Source organism: Pholis gunnellus (genome assembly GCF_910591455.1).
Source record: "Pholis gunnellus genome assembly, chromosome: 5".
NCBI lineage: Eukaryota > Metazoa > Chordata > Actinopteri > Perciformes > Pholidae > Pholis > Pholis gunnellus.
This window is the reverse complement of record NC_136531.1, coordinates 13,736,254-13,755,617: the sequence shown is the minus strand read 5'-3', so window position 1 is coordinate 13,755,617 and position 19,364 is coordinate 13,736,254. Positions and strand designations below refer to the sequence as shown.

At 39.4% G+C, this 19,364-nt stretch overlaps 2 protein-coding genes across 2 annotated transcripts; one reads left to right on the top strand and one right to left on the bottom strand.

Annotated features, from left to right (window-relative positions):
- Positions 1-684: 684 nt before the first annotated feature.
- LOC306696403 (uncharacterized protein) lies at positions 685-11,371 on the bottom strand (the record flags this gene model as incomplete). Its single annotated transcript, XM_079160007.1, has 5 exons — positions 685-2,052; positions 2,237-2,772; positions 2,880-2,911; positions 9,479-10,647; positions 10,836-11,371. 5 exons carry the CDS (start codon positions 11,369-11,371, stop codon positions 879-881), a joined length of 3,447 nt encoding a protein of 1,148 aa, XP_079016133.1. The 3' UTR covers positions 685-878.
- Positions 11,372-17,744: 6,373 nt separating this feature from the next.
- On the top strand, positions 17,745-19,281 carry LOC306696187 (myeloid-associated differentiation marker-like). The gene has a single exon (XM_079159739.1). It carries the CDS (start codon positions 18,032-18,034, stop codon positions 18,917-18,919), a length of 888 nt encoding a protein of 295 aa, XP_079015865.1. The 5' UTR covers positions 17,745-18,031; the 3' UTR covers positions 18,920-19,281.
- Positions 19,282-19,364: the final 83 nt, after the last annotated feature.

The window sequence follows — 19,364 nt, the reverse complement described above, 5'->3', positions numbered from 1 at the left end:
AGCCTTTTCAAGACAAAGGCACTCCCATGCAGGAATATGTTCAGACAATAAAAGAAGGCAGTATTGTACCCGATGAGGGATGGAAGTAGCAAAAATTCATTGGTGAAAAATGGAGGTGATGAAAATGCATCTGAATAAAAAAATGGAGCCATAAAAATATGACTTGAGAAACGAAGCGATTCATTTTATTTTACGGATTTAAACCTTATTTAGTTAAAACAGCTGTGATGTGATGATAACAGAGCCATGTACATTTGTCATTCATACCACACAATTGCCAGGATAGTGGCCTTAAATGGAATGAGTGACAGCTATCAGTGAATATGGGTAAAGTTTAAGTGAGCAATTTACACTTATATTTGTTTTACATTCTTTCAGCCTTCAATAGGAAGGACTCAGATTAAATTGTAGTCGGAAAATAATAGTGACAAATGTAGAAAAATCTAATCTAAAAATCTAACTCAACCCCCCTCATTTGGAGGTACATGGTGTAAAAGTTATTATTCAACTAAATTACTTTAATGGTTCATATATTTGATAAACTTGAGCACTCGGGTCTGAAAAGTTTAAACAGTCTATAGCTTCTGCATTTATGAGTATGCATTTTAATATTACATGTAAACCACAACATCAACATACTTTTTAAGACATAAAATCAGACGGACACTGGTGTTGTCTTTGCGGATGCTTTATTGGCAGAATTTGTAACTTACAAGAAAGAAGCAGAAGAAAAGGTAGATTATAAAACACAATTTTTCAGACATTTTTGGATTATACTTTGTGTTTTGCAAATACAAATCAAGCAAAGAAAGAGTTACAGAGTGAAATATGCGATTATATAGTGGTACTCTCGTTACTCTTAATGTCAACTGCTGACCTCAACCTGACTGGCCGACTGGTTTAGCATACCCCTCCCCCGCACCAAGAAGGACCCCGTTTCTGGTGTGGAAGACCTTGGCCAGAGAGGGACTCATGGGGGATGGTATGTATTCTTGACATTGGTCACCGCCGAGACTTGCTGCACACTCGACTGAGTACGAGTAGTAGAGGGTGCCATGATTCAACGCGCAAGAGTTGCTCACTGACCCCCTATGCAGAAAGATTGTGCACTTGCCTAACAGATCACTATTCCAGTAAGTGTCTGCATCATAAACAGCGAACTTAAGTTGGTTTTGCTTCCTAATGTTGACGGGTCCGAAATTAAAAGTCTCCTTCCATCTAGGATTGTCATTGTTATTAATGATGGCAGTGCGTTTCTTCTGACCTCCATAGGTCACCTCCACTGAACCGTCTGTCTTAGTCAACACATCACCATACAACCCTTTTGCATAGAGATTGAAAACCTTTAATGTTGCAAGACCTTTCCCAGCAGGACAACAGTTTGACTTGATATTCTGATTACTGTTGCAAACACAAGCACAAGGATCCCTTGAGCTGGATCTGTGACCAACCTGACAGGATTCTGAGCATTTTTTCAACACTGCGTTTTGGCTGATGTACTTCTCCACCTCATGCTTCAGTCCGTCTCTGGCAGGATGACCGCTTGGCAGTATGGTGTGCAGGGGGTTTATGCTGTATTGGACCACATCGGGTGAGGACTTCAGGGAGTTAAGCCAGCTGTTATAGACTTTGTGGTTTGTTTGGCTTTCAAAGAGGATGTCAGCGCCGTCAATGTTTCCACCGATGACGTCTGTGCTGCGCTCATTAAACGTGCTGCTGAAACTTTGTCCGGAGCCTAACTTCTTCTTCTTTGCCTGACAGCGTTCGTACTCTGCCCTAGTGCTCGCAGCGCTTGCAAAGTTAGCAGAAGCCTCGTCTGACAAACAGTCATTGACTTCTGTTACCGACAGTCCACTCATGGTTGCCTCACAGGTCTTGACAGAAGTGATTGCTTTTATTTGCCCACCTAGAGACACTTGTGTTATGTAATGTGTACCATATGTGTCGATCAGTCTGCGATATAATGACACCGTTTTATATGAATAGGGTGGAAGGGAGGCCACGGCTGATTGAAAGTCAGGACTCAGCGGAGGATTCTTTGCCAATCTGTAGCTGTGAAGCACAGGAAGTATATTAATCAATTACAGTCTATCACAATCCAATTTTATTCACTGTTAATGTTGTTTGCAAAATTGCTGTGTATCCAGGACACTGTGAAACAAAGTATTTCTCAGTGAACTGACCAAATTAATGCAGAATTAATGCCAAGAAGACAAATATCTGTCCACATACTCACCGATAGAAGCTACAGTCGACAGAATGGCGAAAGAAGGTGTAGCGGTCTTGTTTGGACTTTCTCATGGCAAAGTGAGATTCTTTGGAGTGGGAACCTCCAAAGCCAACACCAAGAGCAACAGACGGGTCTACAGGGATTTCGAGGCCAATTTTCCAATTGTTGGACACAGCTGAGGTGGAGTCATTGACAAGAGTTTCAACAGAATTGTAGACTATACTGGAGACCTTTAAACCGACATTTTGGAGGGTTCTCCAGTCGACCACGGCAGCTGGGACCTTCTGACGAACTCCGTTCATGTAGTTGTTGCTGAACATCCTGCAAGTGTTGTTGCCGAGCTTCCATGTTTCCATGTCGATGACATAGGCTCCTTTCCGCTGCATTGTGACGATGTTGAAGCCTTGTCCACCCAGGTTGTAACCTGGGACAAAGTGAGCCTTTTCACACTCTTGCGGTGAACCAATGAAGCCCACACTGGCTGACAGACAGAGTGGACTCCATGCCCAGCTCAGGAGCATGAGATGCCAAAGCCTTGCCATCTGTATGGAAGAAATAAAAAGTGACAGGAGGTAAAAGGCATGAACACAGACTAAGTGAATTAATATTAATGTGCCAGATAACTCAAATCAAAACTCTGGGGTCTCACCTGGACTGTTGACAGCAAGCTCTGTTCAGTAACTTACAATATCTGACCCATGTTATAGTATTGATGTAGAGGTGGAGTCTTGATTGCCTTTGCATGTGATTCACACATATCTTTTTTTTAGCTATCTGCATGTGCATGTGTCAATGTGTTTTGGACTGTGGGTGGTTGGCAGTGTTGTTAGTTCTGTTTTTGATACATTTCCATCTGACTTGTTGTAGTATGCACTTTAAGGCACATTTAGTTGACCTGTAATGAAATACACTATACACATACAATTAAAGTTCGAGCCACTGAGACTTCTCATTAATATAAAATGATTAACCCAAGAAGAGAATACAATATCATTAAAGGTAATGTATTTCTTACTACTGTAATATGAGACACAGTATTATTGAATTTAACACTACCCTTTCCTTATAAAGTATACTGTAGGCTGCCATGACATTAGAGCAAGTACACAGACCCTTAACGGCATTTTGTAATAGAGAAAAAAGTTGTATTACAAGACAGGACGGGTCAGGCCTAGCTGGTTTGCTTCCTCATTTCAGTAGATATCTCTATAACCCAATATGAAGATGTTACTTCTTCACATTCTGCAGATTTTAGTTCATTTTTTAATGTTTGAAATTCTGGTCAGATCATATACATTGCAACTTAAAAAAAGACAGCTCAGGGAGCAAGCTCCTCCAAGCTCATTGCAGGTAGTTAGAGCATATACTGATTGTCAACTTAAAAAATGTGTCTACCTCTTCATCACAGCAGTCTGGTACAAAGCCTGCATTACTACCAATGTCATCAATCAGCTTGGTGAACATGACACCAAAGTACTAAAACTCCTGCATCTGACTCACTCCAACCCAAAAGGGAGAAATTCACAGTACAAAACACAGTACTAACGCCTCAGACTTGGAGGTGCTGACTCTTATCCCAGACTCTTGGCTGTAAACGGCCCCAGATCATGCTAGAGGTCAGGGTCCAGTGAAGCCAAAATACTTGCAAAAAGTACAAAGTGTGCAATTGTGATGGCACAATGCCGAAGTCTGGCACAAGTCCTGTTTGTGTCAGCTCTGCCTTCAACACTATCATCCCATGTCTGCTGCATGACAAGCTCTCTCAGCTGCACGTGCCCGTCTCCACCTGCAAGTGGATCACAGACTTCCTGTCTGACAGGAAGCAGCACGTGAAGCTGGGAAAACGTGTCTCAGCCTCTCGGACCATCGGCACCGTTTCCCCCCAAGGCTGTGTTCTTTCCCCTCTGCTCTTCTCCCTGTACACTAACAGCTGCACCTCCAGTCATCAGTCCGTCAAGCTCCTGAAGTTTGCGGATGACACCACCCTCAATGGACTCATCTCTGGTGGGGATGAGTCTGCCTACAGGTGGGAGATTGACCATCTGCTGACCTGGTGTGGTCTGAACAACTTAGAGCTCAACGCTCTAAAGACAGTGGAGATGGTTCTGGATTTCCGCAAGAACGTAGCCCCACCATCCCCTATCACCCTGTGTGACTCCCCCGTCGACGCTGTGGAGTCCTTCCACTTCCTGGGCTCCATCATATCCCAGGACCTCAAGTGGGACCCTAACACCAGCTCCATCACCAAGAAGGCTCAGCAGAGGATGTTCTTCCTGAGGCAGCTGAAGAAGTTCAACCTGCCAAAGACAATGATGGTGCACTTCTACACAGCCATCATTGAGTCCATCCTCTGCTCCTCCATCACGGTCTGGTACGCTGCAGCCACTGCCAAGGACAAGGGCAGGCTGCAGCGCATCATCCGCTCTGCTGAGAGGGTGATTGGCTGTAATCTGTCGTCCCTCCAGGACTTGTTCGCTTCAAGGACCCTGAAGCGAGCAAGAAAGATTGTAGCCGACCCCTCTCACCCTGGACAAAAACTGTTTGTGCCACTCCCATCTGGCAGGAGGCTGAGGTCCATCAGGACCAAGACCTCCCGACACATGAACAGTTTCTTCCCTTCCGCAGTCGGGCTCATTAACAAAGCCCGGGACCCCCACTGACTGTCATCCCCAGGAAAAATTCCTACCGGTCACTCCCCTGCATTCCTTCGATCCCTTCTATTTCACTCGACACTTTTACACTACACATCTTACTTGTTTATAGTCCTGTTATCGGTTGGTTTGTGCACTTTATTTTATATTTCACTTTATTTATATTTCATCCTTATTCTATGTTTCACTTTATTCTATATCTTACTTTATTTTATATCTCTCTGTAAATTTTAATATGTTTCTACTTGCACTGATTGTTGTTGATTGTTAAATGTTAAGCACCTTCCCGTCATGTCAAATTCCTTGTATGTTCAACATACCATGGCAATAAACGGTTCTGATTCTGATCCTGATTCTGATTAGTGCATATCTAAATGATTATATATATATATAAATGCATGAATAATGTACATCTAAATAAGTTATTAATCATTTACTAACACTTTATAAATTATATTATTAATCATCTACAACTCCTTAATAATTGGTTTGCAAAATATATAATACTTCATTTACAAATGGGGAATCCATCATTTATAAAGTGTGAAAACACAATAATGAAACACATAAGAGACGAGCTTATTAATCAAGAATAAAACATTTATAACTGTTGTTATGAACTGCATACTAATGAATTATTAATGTAGGAACAATGCTTTATAAATGAATTAAGTGTTTACTCATACTTAACTAATGCTTCATAGTGTGTAGTTATTATAAAGTGTTTCCAGCACTTTGAATTACCTTGTTGTTGAAATGTGTTATACAAATAAACTTGCCTTGCCTATTTCTTTACATAGCAAATAGTTGCTGCGATATTAATGCTCTGAATATTTTAAAGAGAACCTTTGAACATTTAAAATTCCAAGAGCAGTTCACTACATGGTGGTTGAATAAATGTCACTAGTATTGCATTTAGCATTTAGAGTGAAAATCTAAGTTGTAACTTTAAAACAGTGACAGTCATCTCGTGAGATGCATACAACTCTTCCTGTGTCACACAACGACACTGTGCTCTCTGTCAGTGCTGCAAGTTTGCAGATGCATCCCACCTTAAAACACAACAAAGCAATCTCTGAAGGTATATATTGGCTGATGTGTGAAATTCTTTTTTTTTTAAAGTTTGTCGACTGTTTTTTGTAAGATTAATCAAATCGCTATAGCCTTACTTAAAAGACAATTCCTCCTTTTAATAAATGTACAGAACTCAATCATAGCAGCCATACTGTACAACATGAACTAAAATGTCACACGTTTTTTGCCCATCTGGCGTGTTTCACACTTTGTCTCGTGTGATTGCACTATTTTACTGGAATGAGGAAGCCTATACTTCTCAAGTGGATTTTTTTAGGGGGTCAAGTATCACTCAACACACAACACACAAAATGATTATATACACTCAATTATTATTAGACTTTGAACATCTCTGCAATGACGGGTTTAAAAACTAAACAGCAGCCTTGAAAAGAAAATTACTGCAAATTGTTGTTTTTTTGTTACAATTTCTTCTGATTTTAATCTTAATTGTTTGTGTTTTTTGTCTCTCTGCATCTGTTGGCTCTGTTTTTTTAAGCTCTTTGTAACTTGTTTTTGAAGGGTGCTACAGTATACAATTAAATCATTTCTCATTTTTAATACTATTTGTAGTAGTATGACATTTTAAATACAAATTCAAACACCTTGTGATGGAAAGAACAACTAAGTATTTAAAGTACAGTAAGTAATTGCGGTGATTAAAAACCCGATAAACACATGTACTGTAGCTCTTTTAAAACTCTTTTAGTTTATTTGGGAGGATTGCACCTCCAGTTTGATGACATCTACCTCTTGTTCCTTTTGCATTTGAAAGCACCTCTTCACTTCCAACAATACAGTCTGACAGAAGAATCAAAGATACATTGGGAACATTATGGAATGGTTTATTTTAAATCAAGGAACTACCAGGCAGCACTATAATGCCATAGGTGTTTGTGTTTGTGAATGTATGCATATAAGATCTGGCCAGACTGTCAGTAGACATCACAGGCCGACATTGTGTAATTGTTATCAAGTACTTAACTATCAGAAAAGAAAAAAGCACATGCTCAGGTCTTGTGTCAGGGATCATGAAAAAAAACATCCGTGATAAACAAATATCTAATTTCCCCATTTAAAAAAGCTGTTACAATCGCAACATTAGTGCAATGGGTACAAATCTTTTAGGTATTTCAAAATTACAGTTTAAAGGATGTGATTGTCAACAGTCAGCAATGATATCTGTTACCAGTGGTGGAAGAAGTACTCAGATGATTTATAATAATCATCAGATAATTTAGATAATAGGAAAAGTAGCAATACCACAGTGTAGAAGTACTGCAAGTTACAGGTAAAAATCCTGCACTCAAAATGTTACTTAAGTAAAAGCACAAAAGTGTAATATATATTTTATTTTTGTATTATAATAAGTGATGCATTAATGTGTTATTTTATTTAATGTTACAGCTGACAAAGGTGGAGCTAAATTTAATTTCTTTATATACTGCTGGGCCTTATCTTAACCTATAATAACACATCAGAATTAATTCTTTGACTACATATTGTGTTTATAATCTGTATCTGAAACTTATACTTATCAAATAAATATAGTAAAGTAAAGATTACAATAGTGGTAGAGGTATAAATAAGTAGCATACAATGCAAATACTCAAGAAAAGAAAAAGTACCTCAGAATAATACTTAGGAACAGTACTTGAGTTAATGTACTTAGTGACTTTCCACTACTGTATATCATTTACACACACACACACACTAAGTATGCATATTCTTCTACATTATGATGAGCATTTTTGTCAGGGTTGGAAGGCGGCTACATTGTTGTCTGCATGAGGTACGCTTAGTACACACAGGGTTTCCTCCCACTGCATCTTTGTTGATAAGATGAAGATGTTCACCCTCTGCTGCTGCTCCTTCAGTACTACAGGCAGCCTTCAATCTCTACTCTAATAATCTGGAATCTATTTTATTACCACTGAGGGGCAGTAGTTCCATGCACAAATTACAGCTCTACGTTCCATCAAATCTTCAAGCTTATGATAAATATCACAAACCTTCTCTGTTTCTCTTTTAAGATTTATGAAAACCAACAGAACAAATCTTAAATGCTCTAAAGCTCAGAGAGATGCCTTCTAGCCATCATGAGGAATCTGTTACCACAATGTTGTTCAACATTTGGTGGATTTATATTTAACATTTTTGTTAGAGTAAAATACCTTTCTGTCCAAAGGAATGCATACAAATAAACTAGTTATATTCAAATATGATTTTATTTTTAAATAAACTGCACAACTGAGCCTGAACCATAAACTAATGAGGTGACATCTTAACTTTTATAAAGTAGTCGACAAATGAAGATACACACATTCTGTGGTTAGCACTGTTTATCAGCTATCGTCTGTCTTTGTGGAGTTTCTTCTCTCTTCTGTCTAAACACAAGTTTCTGAACTTGAGCTGTGTGACACGAGGGAATTGATGCATCCTCCGTCTATTTATAACACAGAGCGCAGGTGTGCCGATACACAGAGGCAAAGTGATTGGTTGGGATCATCAGAGGATCCTTTGTGCTTGATTAAATACACTCACACATGAGGAACATATTACACATGCAAACATGAAAACATGCACACTGACAGTGATCTATATGAAACATTTTTACAGCGTAGTTGCATACATGCCTGTCCATATGTAGTCTTTTCAAGACAAAGGCACTCCCATGCAGGAATATGTTCAGACAATAAAAGAAGGCAGTATTGTACCCGATGAGGGATGGAAGTAGCAAAAATTCATTGGTGAAAAATGGAGGTGATGAAAATGCATCTGAATAAAAAACGGAGAATGTGACTTGAGAAACGAAGCGATACATTATTTTTGATTTATTTAAACCTTATTTAGTTAAAACAGCTGTGATGTGATGATAACAGAGCCATGTACATTTGTCATTCATACCACACAATTGCCAGGATAGTGGCCTTAAATGGAATGAGTGACAGCTATCAGTGAATATGGGTAAAGTTTAAGTGAGCAATTTACACTTATATTTGTTTTACATTCTTTCAGCCTTCAACAGGAAGGACTCAGATTAAATTGTAGTCGGAAAATAATAGTGACAAATGTAGAAAAATCTAATCTAAAAATCTAACTCAACCCCCCTCATTTGGAGGTACATGGTGTAAAAGTTATTATTCAACCAAACTACTTTAATGGTTCATATATTTGATAAGCTTGAGCACTTGGGCCTGAAAAGTTTAAACAGTCTATAGCTTCTGCATTTATGAGTATGCATTTTAATATTACATGTAAACCACAACATCAACATATTTTTTGAGACATAAAATCAGACGGACACTGGTGTTGTCTTTGCGGATGCTTTATTGGCAGAATTTGTAACTTACAAGAAAGAAGCAGAAGAAAAGGTGGATTATAAAACACAATTTTTCAGACATTTTTGGATTATACTTTGTGTTTTGCAAATACAAATCAAGCAAAGAAAGAGTAACAGAGTGAAATATGCTATTATATAGTGGTACTCTCGTTACTCTTAATGTCAACTGCTGACCTCAACCTGACTGGCCGACTGGTTTAGCATACCCCTCCCCCGCCCCAAGAAGGACCCCGTTTCTGGTGTGGAAGACCTTGGCCAGAGAGGGACTCATGGGGGATGGTATGTATTCTTGACATTGGTCACCGCCGAGACTTGGTGCACACTCGACTGAGTACGAGAAGAAGAAGGTGCCATGATCCAACATGCAAGAGCTGCTCACTGTCCCCTTACGCAGAGAAATTGAGCACTCGCCTAACAGATCACTATTCCAATAAGTGTCCTCGTCATAAACAGTGAACTTAAGTTGGTTTCCCATGTTAACGACGATGGGTCCAAACTCAAAAGTCTCCGGCCATCTAGGATTGTCATCGCTATCAATGATGCTAGTGCGTTTCTCCTGATATCCATAGTTCACCACCACTGAACCTTCTGTCTTAGTCCACCTATCACCATACAACCCTTTTGCATAGAGATTGAAAACCTTTAATGTTGCAAGACCTTTCCCAGCAGGACAACAGTTTGACTTGATATTCTGATTACTGTTGCAAACACAAGCACAAGGATCCCTTGAGCTGGATCTGTGACCAACCTGACAGGATTCTGAGCATTTTTTCAACACTGCGTTTTGGCTGATGTACTTCTCCACCTCATGCTTCAGTCCGTCTCTGGCAGGATGACCGCTTGGCAGTATGGTGTGCAGGGGGTTTATGCTGTATTGGACCACATCGGGTGAGGACTTCAGGGAGTTAAGCCAGCTGTTATAGACTTTGTGGTTTGTTTGGCTTTCAAAGAGGATGTCAGCGCCGTCAATGTTTCCACCGATGACGTCTGTGCTGCGCTCATTAAACGTGCTGCTGAAACTTTGTCCGGAGCCTAACTTCTTCTTCTTTGCCTGACAGCGTTCGTACTCTGCCTTAATGCTCGCAGTGCTTTTAAAGCTAGCAGAAGCCTCGACTGACAAACAGTCATTGACTTCTGTTGCCGACAGTCCACTCATGGTTGCCTCACAGGTCTTGACAGAAGTGATTGCTTTTATTTGCCCACCTAGAGACACTTGTGTTATGTAATGTGTACCATATGTGTCGATCAGGCTGCGAAATAATGACACCGTTTTATATGAATAGGGTGGAAGGGATTTCACGGCTGATTGAAAGTCAGGACTCAGCGGAGGATTCTTTGCCAATCTGTAGCTGTGAAGCACAGGAAGTATGTTAATCAGTTACAGTCTATCACAATCCACTTTTATTCACTGTTAATTAATGTTGTTTGCAAAATTGCTGTGTATCCAGGAAACTGTGAAACAAAGTATTTCTCAGTGAACTGACCAAATTAATTCAGAATTAATGCCAAGGAGACAAATATCTGTCCACATACTCACCGATAGAAGCTACAGTCGACAGAATGGCGCACGAAGGTGTAGCGGTCTTGTTTGGACTTTTGCATGCCAAATTTAGATTCTTTGGAGTGGGAACCTCCAAAGCCAACACCAAGAGCAACAGACGGGTCTACAGGGATTTCGAGACCAATTTTCCAATTGTTGGACACAGATGAGGTGGAATCATTGACAAGAGTTTCAACAGAATTGTAGACTATACTGGAGACCTTTAAACTGCACTTTTGGAGGGGTCTCCAGTCCAACACGGCAGCTGGGACCTTCTGACTAACTCTGTTCATGTAGTTGTTGCTGAACATCCTGCAAGTGTTGTTGCCGAGCTTCCATGTTTCCATGTCGATGACATAGGCTCCTTTCCGCTGCATTGTGACGATATCGAAACCTTCTCCACCCAGGTTGTAACCTGGGACAAAGTGAGCCTTTTCACACTCTTGCGGTGAACCAATGAAGCCCACACTGGCTGACAGACAGAGTGGACTCCATGCCCAGCTCAGGAGCATGAGATGCCAAAGCCTTGCCATCTGTATGGAAGAAATAAAAAGTGACAGGAGGTAAAAGGCATGAACACAGACTAAGTTAATTAATAATAATGTGCCAGATAACTCAAATCAAAACTCTGGGGTCTCACCTGGACTGTTGACAGCAAGCTCTGTTCAGTAACTTACAATATCTGACCCATGTTATAGTATTGATGTAGAGGTGGAGTCTTGATTGCCTTTGCATGTGATTCACACATATCTTTTTTTTAGCTATTTGCATGTGCATGTGTCAATGTGTTTTGGACTGTGGGTGGTTGGCAGTGTTGTTAGTTCTGAGAAAAGAAAGACAGAGGAGCAAACAAAACAAACAAACAGAACATTTTTGGTAAAAAAAAAGAGCTGGAGAATGGGTCATGTAGTGGAGGGTAGGGTGCAGGGGTTAGCAGGTGAAGGCGAGTTTGAAGAGGTGGGTTTTGAGGGCTTGTTTAAAATACATCAAATTAAAGTTAAAGCCACCGAGACTTCTCATTAATATAAAATGATTAACCCAAGAAGAGAATACAATACCATTAAAGGTAGTGGAGTAAACTGTATTTTTTACTGATTTAATGTGAGACATGGTATTACTGAATTTATCACTACCCTTTCCTTATCACGTATACTGTAGGCTGCCATGACATTAGAGCAAGTACACAAACCCTTAACTGCATTGTGTAATAGAGAGAAATAAGTCTGACATTAATCTTAAGTGAACATAAAATGATTCGCTTTCTAGCCATACAGGCAAGAGTTGGTAATTGTGTCAAATCCTTGCCCTTAAAGGTACAACGTGTAAGATCCGGCCACATGCTCCTACATTTACAGTCATCTGTTATAAAGAAATTTAAAAAAAATGTTAAAAGCCAACTGCTCGTAAGAACGTGCGAGATTCAACCAATTTTCAGAAACTCTGAGACCTGGTCAGAGTAACATTGCTACCATATAATCTTCACGTGTGGCATCGGCTTTTGGTTTACGTTAACCATCTTTGTGTTTACTGTGAGTCCAATTGGGGGCTGTGTGGTCCATGTATGTTTTGATAGTTTGTCTATTCAGAATCAGAATCAGAATCAGCTTTATTGGCCATGTATGCGTGCACCTACATCAAATTTAACTCTAGTTACACATTACTCTGATCGTACATACACACACATGAAATATATACAATAAACAAGAGAAATATAAGAGAAACAAGGACATTAAAGACAACAAGTAGAACAGAGAAACTAAGCATAAACATTTAACATTTAAGTACTATGTACAATATAAATATATATATATATAAGAATATATATGAGCATAAAGAACAACACAATGACAATGGACAATGGATTCGATTAAACCCAATGTGGCAGAAACAAGAAAAAGACTCATATTTTAGTTTTGTCCTCCCTGTCACCAGGAGACCACTTCGCCAGGAGGAAAATATGCATTAGCTCCGAGATACGGACTTTCAGTTAACCGAGCTGCAGCCACTCAAATTCAGTGATTCCAGGGGACTGCTCCAATACCTGCTGGATTAGCAAACTTTCTGTAGCCGCCATTACACAGGTTAGACCGAGAGCTACACCCACCCTTCTCCCGACAGTGAGTCAGGGATACCCCAAGAGTCCGGGATAAGAATCAGCAACTCCAAGTCTGAGGCCCTAGTACTGTGTTTTGTACTGATGTGACTTTCTCCCTTTTAGGTTGGAGTGAGTCAGATGCAGGAGTTTAAGTACTTTGGTATCGTGTTCACCAAGCAGATTGATGAGACATTGGTAGCGATGCCGGCTTCGTACCAGACTGCTGTGATGAAGAGGCACATTTAACTTGACAAGTTGACAAATACTGTTGTCTGTTTGCTTGTTACCACATTTTATTGTACATTTTAATATTTTTCTATTTTAAAATGATGTCTTGATTATTGCACTGTGTTTATTATTATGCACCATTCACAGAGTCAAATTTCTTGTATGTGTAACCTACTTGGCAATAAACGGTTCTGATTCTGAACGCTCTTCGCTCTCAGAGACAGTGTGGGCAGATGAATGCCAATCACTCACATATTTTCTGGTCATGTATAAAAATACAAACATTCTGGGACAGGGTTATTCAGATTCTTGAGGAGATTCTATGCTACAAGATTCCCAGGGACCCCTGGATTGTGTACCTGGGATTGATATCCAGCGACATAATTCAAAAGAAGGACATTTATCGCTTCAAAATCCTGACACTCGCATGTAAAAAGGCTATCACAAGGAGCTGGTTGAAATGTGACCCTCCAAGACCAGGACAGTGGCTGGACATTGTGGAGGAAATATACTCCATGGAAAAACTATCTAACGATTAAAGCAGGGACCCATGATCAACGCTGGAGAAAATGGACTGCGTACAAGAGAAAAGATGGGCCGTGTTCTCAGCTGGTCTGAAAAGAACGGATCAAAGGTTGTAATTTTTATTTTGTCATTAATGATGTGATGTTTTGTTGTGGATTTTGTTCAGTGTAGCAACTGAAAAATAAATAAAAAGTGTAAAAAAGAAACAAAACAAAAACAATGACATTATATGTGCAATCATGAACTGAGAGCTAAATGTTTTAGCTGCTTGCAATTCTTTCTTTTTACTGTTTGAATGGTTCACCATCACAGCAGAAGTGTGTGTCCTGTTCCCATACTAAGCAAACCACAATGTCACACATTTGGTGTTGGTTCAGTTTTGTTTATCTGACACATGTCTCACTGTGTCTCCAGTTATCGAGCTCAATTCCTCGAATGTGGAAGCTGCGGTAAAAGTAGCATTATCGTATATGGAGCTTGAAATAAGAATAAAAGTGGAACCATATTTGATTGGCCATGTAGGTATTTAGATAAGTCAGTCATCAAGTTACTGTAAAGACCCATACCATCTTTTCAGGTTCAACTCTTTAACTACAAACTATGTATACTTAAACATATCTGCTGTTGGGCTTTGGACCTTCAACATCTTGATTAGTCAATAAGTGACATCTATAAAAAGTGCTCCACCAGTGATGATTGTGTGGTGAATATGTTGTCCTTTGAGCAGTCTGTTTCTGTTCATCCTATCCACTGATTGAGTGCAAAACAATTAAAGGTGCTACATTCGAAATTCAGAGCATAATTTATTGTGCTAAAGGTGCAACCAACGTCAAGAGTCAAGAGATTACAACACACACAGAGGGAGAGTGACTTCATTCTCTGCTCAGGTAGCCATGACTCCACTATATCTTTACATTGCAAATAGTTGTTTGCTGCTATATTAATGCTCTGAATATTTTAAAGAGAACCTTTGAACATTTAAAATTCCAAGAGCAGTTCACTGGTGGTTGAATAAATGTCACTAGTATTGCATTTAGCATTTAGAGTGAAAATCTAAGTTGTAACTTTAAAACAGTGACAGTCATCTCGAGAGATGCATACAACACTTCCTGTGTCACACAACGACACTGTGCTCAATGTCAGTGCTGCAAGTTTGCAGCTGCATCCCACCTTAAAACACAACAAAGCAATCTGAAGGTATATATTGGCTGATGTGTGAAATGATCACAAATTCTTGTTTTAAGAAGTTTCTCGACTGCTTTTTGTAGGATTAGTCAAATCGCTATAGCCTTACTTTAAAGACAATCCCTCCTTTTAATAAATGTACAGAACTCAATCATAGCAGCCATACTGTACAACATGAACTAAAATGTCACACGTTTGGTCCTTTTTTTTTGCCCATCTGACGTGTTTCACACTTTGTCTCGTGTGGTTGCAGTATTTTACTGATATGATGAGGAAGCCTATACTTCTCAAGTGTATTTTTTAGGGGGTCAAGTATCACTCAACACACAACACACAAAAGGATTATATTGCACTCAATTACTATTAGACTTTGAACATCTTGGTAATGATGGGTTTAAAAACTAAACAACAGCAGCCACATTGCAAATTGTTGTTTTTTAAAATTAAATGAATTCTGATTTTAATCTTGTTTGTGTTTTTTGTCTCTTTGCATCTGTTGGCTTGTTTTTGGAGGGTGCTTTATAACTAAATAATCTGTAATTTGTAATACTATTTGCAGTAGTATGACATTTTAGATACAAATTGAAACACATTATGATGCAGAGAACAACTAAGTATTTAAAGTACAGTAAGTAAATGTGGTGATTAAAAACCCCATAAGCAGATGTACTGTAGCTCTTTTAAAGCCCTTTTAGTTTATTTTAAAGGATGTGATTGTCAACAGTCAGCAATGATATCTGTTACCAGTGGTGGAAGAAGGACTCAGATAATTTATAATAATCATCAGATAATTTAGATAATAGGAAAAGTAGCAATACCACAGTGTAGAAGTACTGCAAGTTACAGGTAAAAGTCCTGCATTCAAAATGTTACTTAAGTAAAAGCACAAAAGTGTAATATATATTTTATTTTTGTATTATAATAAGTGATGCATTAACGTGTTAATTTATTTAATGTTACAGCTGACAAAGGTGGAGCTAAATTTAATTTCTTTATATACTGCTGGGCCTTATCTTAACCTATAATTACACATCAGTATTAATTCTTTGACTACATATTGTGTTTATAATCTGTATCTGAAACGTATACTTATCAAATAAATATAGTAAAGTAAAGATTACAATATTCCCCTCGGAACTGCAGTGGAGTAGAGGTATAATAAAGTAGCATACAATGGAAATACTCAAGAAAAGAAAAAGTACCTCAGAATAATACTTAGGAACAGTACTTGAGTTAATGTACTTAGTGACTTTCCACTACTGTATATCATTTACACACACACACACACTAAGTATGCATATTCTTCTACATTACGATGAGGATTTTTGTCAGGATTGGAAGGTGGCTACATTGTTTTATGCATGAGGTACGCTTAGTACACACAGGGTTTCCTCCCACTGCATCTTTGTTGATAAGATGAAGATGTTCACCCTCTGCTGCTGCTCCTTCAGTACTACAGGCAGCCTTCAATCTCTACTCTAATAATCTGGAATCTATTTTATTACCACTGAGGGGCAGTAGTTCCATGCAGAAATTACAGCTCTACGTTCCATCAAATCTTCAAGCTTATGATAAATATCACAAACCTTCTGTGTTTCTCTTTTAAGATTTATGAAAACCAACAGAACAAATCTTAAATGCTCTAAAGCTCAGAGAGATGCCTTCTAGCCATCATGAGGAATCTGTTACCACAATGTTGTTTCAACATTTTTTATTTAACATTTTTGTTAGAGTAAAATACCTTTCTGTCCAAAGGAATGCATACAAATAAACTAGTTATATTCAAATGTGATTTTTTTTTAAATAAACTGCACAACTGAGCCTGAATCATAAACTGATGAAGTGACATCTTTAACTTTTATCAAGCAGTTGACAAATGAAGACAAATACAGACAGCCATGATTCTGTGGTTAGTACTGTTTATCAGCTATCGTCTGTCTTTGTGGAGTTTCTTCTCCCTTCTGTCTAAACACAAGTTTCTGAACTTGAGCTGTGTGACACGAGGGACTTGATGTATCCTCCGTCTATTTATAACACAGAGCGCAGGTGTGCCGATACACAGAGGCAAAGTGATTGGTTGGGATCATCAGAGGACTCTTTGTGCTTGATTAAATACACTCACTCACACACACACACGAGGAACATATTTAAATATGAAAATATACTCAAATACATTGGTCGATATGAAGCATTTTTACAGCGTAGGTGCACACATGCATGCCCATATGTAGCCTATTCAAGACAAAGGCATTCCCATTAATGCATGCATACATTCATGCACTAAAACATTTGCAGCTAACTGCCACCCTCACAGACATCCAAACACTCATTTGAATCCAAGCAACTCAAACATATTTCCAGGTGTTGTGAAATTAAAAGACAGATGCTTGTCACATCAGCTTCTTCTCCCCTGAGGATAGAGCAGATCCACACACACTACCAGATCCTCTGAGCAACACTTCACTCAAATGATCCACAGCACTCAACAAATAAACTCATCTTAACTTAATACAAATGCCCCACAGGCAGCTACAAACATCATGCAAACAATTATTCAGAGCTACCTGTGACCATATTTTATGCCTCCAACAGTGAGTTCAAAGTGGTGGCAAATGAATGCCAATTGAGTCAGGAGAACCTGTACTCGCCGTAGTTTATTATCTCAAAAAAGGGAACTGCATTGCATGAGAATCGAGAGTGGGAGGAAGATAACCTTGTTTGCATGTTTTTTTTATTGTGGTCATTTGCACGTATACCTCCAGTGAGACTGAAAGCACTGCTGCAACCTCAAAAAGGAAGTAGGCGAGGCTTATTTTTACAGAGACAGTGTTCCAAGAGATAATATTTTGAAGTTTTACTTGCTATGTGAAAAGGATGAAGCACTGGTGAACAGAACAGAAAGAAGGTTGTTTTTTGTATGATACCTGACGGCGCAAGTGAAGATTTGTTGGAGGTGACTGTTTTATGTACCATTGACTGTACTGGACTACTCTTCAGAACTCAACATCAGGCCAATATTTTGGGAATGCAATTAGCTGATTGACGAAGCTTTTAGATTTCAACATTCTTTTGGTGGAACTGAGACTGAAGTATCATTTTACACGCCTCTTGGATATCTTGTCTCTTGGATACGAGATCACCCAGATTCAACATTGTGAGAATGCCTGTGATTGTATTGGAGGCCAAAGACTTCACAAGTCCTCTTTTCTTGGTGCGGACATGGGAAGTCGTATCCGGTTGCACCACCTTCAGCCTTGTGGCCTCGCTGGAACCTTCAGAGTTCAACAAAACTTCAACCAACCACCACACATTCAGGATTTTCTGCATGTTTTCCTGGTGCTTCTTCTTCACACTTACACTCCTTATCCACATTCTCAGCATCATCCAGTTTCACAGCCTTATCCCAATATCCTGGAAGAACCTGACTATGACAGCGGCAGTTTTAGGGGCACTGATGTGTCTTAGTGCCTCTGTGGTTTTCCCTTGGATCGTCATGGATCATCAACGGGCACCGCCGAGCATGGTGGCGGCTGTTGTGGCCTCCTGCATCACCTTCCTTGGCTACACCTCAGAGTCCTACATTCTTCGCACCCAAGCCCAAGAACAAAGAGGCTACATGGGCAGCATGCCTGGTCTCCTCAAGATACTCCAAGTCTGGGGATGTTGGAGTATGATACCCCTGGTTGTGGCGATCTGTGGACACCCTACTTTTACAAACAGCTGGCAGCTGTGGGTCTCCTGCGTATCATACGGTGTCTGTGTCCTCATGTCTCTAGTCACACTTGTGGTAATATTAGGAGACTTTGCTGGGCGATGTTTTCTACCTTTTGACAAGTTATTGGCCGGCTTCAGTCTGATTGGGGTGTTGCTCTTCATGGTGGCGACAGTGATTTGTTTTACCAAGATACTGGATCTGAGAGACCTCGGACAAAGAAAGAGTGCAGAACTGGTCATCATGGAAACAGTGGTTGCCAGTATTACACTGTTGGCTTATACAGTGGACCTTGCCTTCTCCATCAAACTGGTGTGCGACAGGAGTCACACATGAATTAATACATTAAATGTATTGCATGTGAAGTTCATCATTATCCTGAAATGTTTAGGAGAAAATTGTTTCTGTGGTAAGTGTGTGTAAAAGTCAAACTGACTGGATGTTTTAATCATTGCTGTGTACTTAAATTAATCAAATGTATGAAACTGATCCGATAATATAATTTAACTGACATGTGAAAGAGTTATGTGACTTTTATGGTGCAGTTTACTGACCCACTCACTGTACATCAACTAAACCTGGGTTATGTGACAGGTACACTAACCCATAAGCACACAACATATTTTACTGATATACTGCCTGGTATATAGTGGCAGCTGAACAGCAGTCGCCACTGTTGCTTAAAATAAAAGCTGTTGACTGTGGACATTTAAGAGTTTTTTTTCTTCAAAACTGAAAAGTGACACCAGAAGGCGCAGACTAAACAGATTCGACACAAATC

Bases quoted from the DNA above. Each gene is read 5' to 3' on its own strand.
- LOC306696187 (XM_079159739.1), top strand. From the start codon at position 18,032: ATGCCTGTGATTGTATTGGAGGCCAAAGACTTCACAAGTCCTCTTTTC.